Source organism: Heptranchias perlo, chromosome 30 (genome assembly GCF_035084215.1).
Source record: "Heptranchias perlo isolate sHepPer1 chromosome 30, sHepPer1.hap1, whole genome shotgun sequence".
In the NCBI taxonomy this organism is placed as follows: Eukaryota; Metazoa; Chordata; class Chondrichthyes; order Hexanchiformes; family Hexanchidae; genus Heptranchias; species Heptranchias perlo.
Window position 1 is genome coordinate 1949454 of NC_090354.1, and position 5501 is coordinate 1954954.

Consider the following 5501-nt stretch of genomic DNA (forward strand, 5'->3'; position numbering starts at 1 on the left):
ATAACATGGACATTAAATGGGCAAAGGCAAGTCTAACAGGCACCAATCATTTACCAGCTACAGCATATTCTGGGTCAGTTAGTGGGCATATTCTTTATCCTGTACATCTGTTGCTGAATTTATATAGCACAAACTTCAGACATTCCAAAGCACTTCACAGCCAATGGCGTACTTCTGAAGTGTAGTCACTGTTTTAATCATTTAACGGTCCTTAAACATGCAATGGGATCTTTTACATCCACTCGAACAGACAGCTCCATAAATAATGAAGTACTCCCTTGGTACTGCACCAAACTCATCATATACTCTAATGTAACAGGACATGAATCATGGTCCACAATCTTTTTTCATGTTCAAGGAGACTTGACAAGTGTCAGAGCAAGTTTCTCAAGTGGGTTTTATTATACATTATACAAAAAAGAGGTACAACAAAAAAGTTCTAACATGTGCTTTTAAAAGCAAGCACAAACATTACAAAACAGGTTAAAAAGTTAACTGGGACAAAAGCGAATGTATCTAGAGATCACTTTGCTGCAGGAGCTGGAAGGTTGTGAATGGCTCATTATTCTGCAAGTCAGGTGCCAGCATAAAGGCTTCCCTCGATCAAAGAGTACAGTCCATAAGTCAGGGCCTATCATTATCTAGCAGCAGTGCACACACTTGTATAGAGGAACCGTGTCAATTAGAACCCATGGACCTTGAGTTGTTCTTCTTTAACAATGCCAACCTGCAAGTCAAATGAAACCAGTTAATAAATCTCAAGACTACATACAACTTAGCATAAATGCTGCATAGGCAACCTGTAATAACTCTGGCTGCCTGTGCAGCATGTACTGTATCTGAGGCACTAATGCATCCAGAAGATATACCACCCAGGAAGGTACCAGACTCAATGCTGATGCATGCCAGTAGCCAGGATTGTGGGGGTAACATTAAGCTAATGACAGGGGCAGAAAAACAAAATCAGCTCTGCTCCTGATCACTGGAAAGCTCCTATTTATGTTCTTACACAATGAAAACAGGCAGTTGCCTTGTGACCCCCATAGTATATAGTTACCAATCAACCCCCCCCCCCAGGGGAAGCTGCTGCCTGAGTAATTTGTCAATGAAAAATGCCAATGTATTTTCCATGACAACTATGATCACTGAACACATTTCATACTGCTAAGGAATGTGGAATATCTCCCATTCCATCTCACTGATACATGAAGTACAGGACATGTCAACACTCACCTCCACCAGGAACTTGCAGATGTTCTTGCGCTGGTCCCCTTGAAGTTGGATTACCTCACCGTATTCAGGATGCTCAATCACAGTACCATTGCAGGCAAATTGCTGCAGGAAGAATTAATCCAATTTAATCCTCAGACTAAAGTCCACTTTCTACAGCTAGTCAGAAATCATTCCCATGAACTATCTGGCCAGGTGCAGCATTAGACACAAGCTCACCATCTCACATGGCATTCTGATGGTTCCAGGCACAATGCTGATCCATGCCAGTAGCCAGGATTGTGTGGGTGACATTAAGCTAAGGACAGAGGCAGAAAAACAATCCAGCTCTGCCCCTGATCACTGGAATGTGCACATAGGATCTAGCACAGCAATCCTTACACCATTAAAACTCATGTGAAGAATGGCCACGTGGGCTGATGACAAGTGGCACATACCCCAGCAAGACCACCCCCAGGGGGAGAGGGAAGCAGAAAGTTAAGCTCAATTTCTAATTTACTGGGTGCTGCTTTGGTAATGGTGCGACAGAGCACACGTGCTCTCAAAGTCTGTCTACTGAGTAACCAGCCAGGACTCCATTCAATGATAAAGCAATCTAACCAGTGGTGTAAGGTCTGGAGTCTGGAAAATGCCAGTTAGGCTGCAGCGTTCCTACCTTTTTGAAGTGTTTGACGAGCTTCTTTTTGTCATACTCATCAGCAATTCCCTGGACAGTAGTGAGGGTTTTCCTGCCGTTCCTCTGCTGAATCCTTATGTGTATGTAGTCCTCAGTCCCAGAAGGGAGGAGATCATCACCCTTAAGTGCATCAGCAAAGGGATCTGCAACATTAAAGTAGGCAGATTACAGCTATCCTTGCACAAGTCACTGCTGCTGTCTGTAGCACCCTCAATGTAGAAAATTACCCAATGCATTTCACAGAACAGTGAGAGGTGAACACCTAGTTGAATGGACAGTTAATGTCAGGATTTTAAATGCAAGGCTGGGGGATGTTAAAGGGAACAGAGGGGCAATACACAGGGATCTTCAGACAGGGAATTTGAATTCAACACCAGAAGTTAAATAGGGCCAGTGATGGGCAATTGCAACACAGCAAGAATTAACTACAGGGTGGGTTACGGTAGAAATACAGTACCAACCTGTGGATCGGGTAATCAGAAAATGGTAGACCACTTTATATCTGCCAGCCAAGACAGCAAAACCAAAAACTGTTTTGGGCAGTGCATTGTCAGTAATGGTGCTATGCAAGGAAGATTATTGAAAAATGATACTGACTTATGGCAGACAGATCAGTGGGACCTGTTTACATCAGAGGATTCCAAGAAGCCAAGGAAGCTTCTGTCTATAATTATCAATTGTGGAAAGGAATGATGTGCCAGAGGATCACAGGGTGGGAAACATGACTCAAACACTGAAGGCCAGGCATAAGGCAGGAAATCAGTTAACAGATGAAGTGAAACTATTAGCCTCCAACACAGGGCAAAACTGAAGCACTGAGAAAGTTAATTAGAGCAAGTTAGATATCTAAAAGGGAGGTTGCACCTTACAACCATATAGAATTCTTCTGAAGAAAGTTGATGTGGTTTATACATTCACAGGTGTTATGAGTTCATACAACATTAATGGCACATGAATTAAGAGGAAATGGCTGCAGGACCAGACAGATGGTTGGAAAAATGAATTTGCATTTATATAGCAGGAAGTTGGGCCAAAAAGTTCAGAATTAAAGATGCAGTAAGTAGTGTGCTGGGGCAGCTCTTAATAGATCAGAAATAATTTGCACTTGGGAAATTAGAGAATATCCAAATTTGGTGACACCAATGGGAAAGTCTGCAAGAGGGCAGAGTTAGGCCAGCAAAACAGGTAGATAGATGGAGCACTAAGTAAAATACTGCAGGTGCTGGCAATCTAAATGCTGGAACCACTAGATTTTAAATGGAGTAAAGGAACACATGTAGACAAGGCCATAATGGTAAACTTAATCCTTTCTAATTTAGAGGCATACACTAGCAAGGAAGCAATGTTAACTTGTTACAAGACTTGACAAGTTACAACTGTGCAGCTTTCAGTAGCCTATTACACAGATAAACAAAGGAATAAAAACTATTGGCACAAGGAAGGAAGTGGCAAGTCACATGAAAACAGTATGAGTCACTGCTTTTCATTTGAAAGATGATCCAGATGAGCCAATTAGCCTCCTCCATCTGTACATAAACCTGTAATCACAGCATTAATAGAGCCTTACCAAGAGGCACCTTCCTAGGCAGTCAGCCAAGATAAGTGAAACATAACCCAAAGTGGGTTAGAGAAAACACTAACTTTCTTCCCTATAGAGGTTACCCATAAGCAGCATCTCTGAATAAGTCAGAAAATAATCAGTTTTGAAAACTCAACATTCAGTTTATTTGCTCACTCTAGGAGTTGCCTGGTGATATTTAATGAGACATGCTAACTGGAATTTACAAAACTGGCAACATTTTCAAGCTTCCAACCAGTAGGCAGAAAGTGTGGAATTCAAAAACAGGAAGTTTACAATTGCAGATCAGCTAAGAAGCTCTCCACACCTTGACTGGACATTTTAATCCCTCCCCACCCCTTAAGAACTTGCATTTATAGGGCACCTTTCACAACCCCAGGGCAGCCCAGAGCACTTTACAAGTAGTGTAGTCACTGCTGAAATGTAGGAAACAGCACAAGCAAAATCCCACAATGTGATAATGACCAGAATCTGTTTTAGTGAAATAAAAAGACTGGAGGCTCAGCAAATCAAGCAGCATCTGGGAAGGAAAACAGTTAACATTTGAGGTCAAAGATCTTTCATCAGAACAGACCGACAAAAAGGTCTTCAACTTGAAATGTTAACTTTCTTTCTCCACAGACACTGCCTGACTTGGAGCTGCTCCAGCATTGTGTTTATTTCAGTCTTTGCTTTTGATCAGTTTGTGATATTGGTTGAGGGACTCACTGAAATGGCAACTGACAAGCCTAGACATGGTGCACCAGCCAATACTCAACCAAGAGCTGATTACAGCACCCCCTGGACCCCCCCACATCCTCCCCCCTGGACCCCCCCACATCCTCCCCCCTGGACCCCCCCACATCCAGCAGAGCTCCCAGTGATGAGCAGGAGCAGGAACCCTGGCCCAACCCAGGGCACTGAGGCCAATTCTGGCCCCACAATCGCCCCCTTTGCCCGAGCACTGAACACAAGGCTCTTCATTGAGGGGGAACGCACCAGGTCCCGCCTTACGTTCTTACGCGATGTCGTCACCGGCGATCACATGATGCTGCGCCTGATTGACAGCCGAACTGGCCAATCACAGCCCGCGTCACCCGGGTCCCAAGCCCGTACCCCAAAAACCGAACGGAATTCCCCCCCGGGCCCCCCAAAAAAATAACACCCCCGAGGCAGCGATCGGAGAAAAGGCCCGAGGCCCCGCCGACAGGAAACACCGCCCCCGCCGGCTAAATTCTACGGTAAGTCGGCCAAGGCCTCGGCCTGAACCTGAGCTCGAGCGCCGTTTTTTCCCCTCAGACCGGCCGCCCGCCCGCCCGCCCGCCCGGGAGCGCGAGTCTTACCGAAGCTTTGCAGGTTCTGGCAAGTTGACATACGATAGCGAGGTTGTGCCTGCTGCGTTAGCGAAGCGGGAGGTGAGGCGCGCTCTGCGGGTTCCAGCTCTGACAACTCGGGACACAACTGCGGACTGCAGCCGCCCGCCGCGCCCTCGCCCTTTATATAGGCGCGGCAGACGCTGCGCCTGACGTCACCAACACGGCGTGCGTCACAGCGCGCTTACCTCAGCGGCCGTGTGACGTACGGCAGGACTCCGGGGGGGGGGGTCAAGTCCCTGGGCTGGGAGGTCACTGGGGATTAGTGAACTTTTGCTAAATGCAACTGGTGACCCCAGAGTGGGGGGGGGGGGGAAACAAAGAACCCCAACCAAAGTGGGGCACCGCCAACAGGAAACTAAACCCCGAAACAGAGGAAATAGGAACATGGAAAATTTACGGCGGGGAAGGAGGCCATTCGGCCCATCGTGTCCGTGCTGGCCGAAAACGAGCCGCCCAGCCCGATCCCCACTTTCCAGCACTGGGTCCGTAGCCCTGTAGGTCACGGCTCTTCAGGTGCACATCCAAGTACTTTTTAAATGCAATTGAGGGTTTCTGCCTCTACCACCCTTTCAGGCTGAGTCCCAGACCCCCACCACCCTCTGGGTGAAAAAATACCAACACAACTCCCCTCTAATCCTTCTATCAATTACTTTAAAGCTTT

At 46.4% G+C, this 5501-nt stretch overlaps 1 protein-coding gene across 1 annotated transcript; it reads right to left on the minus strand.

The window, feature by feature from the left end:
* Positions 1-380: 380 nt before the first annotated feature.
* Positions 381-4951, minus strand: LOC137300230 (eukaryotic translation initiation factor 1b-like). Its single transcript, XM_067969329.1, has 4 exons — positions 4808-4951; positions 1886-2049; positions 1234-1335; positions 381-727 (listed from the first exon to the last, which is right to left on the minus strand). The coding sequence occupies exons 1-4, from the start codon at positions 4836-4838 to the stop codon at positions 683-685; spliced, it is 342 nt and encodes a 113-aa protein (XP_067825430.1). The 5' UTR covers positions 4839-4951; the 3' UTR covers positions 381-682.
* Between the last annotated feature and the right edge of the window lie 550 nt (positions 4952-5501).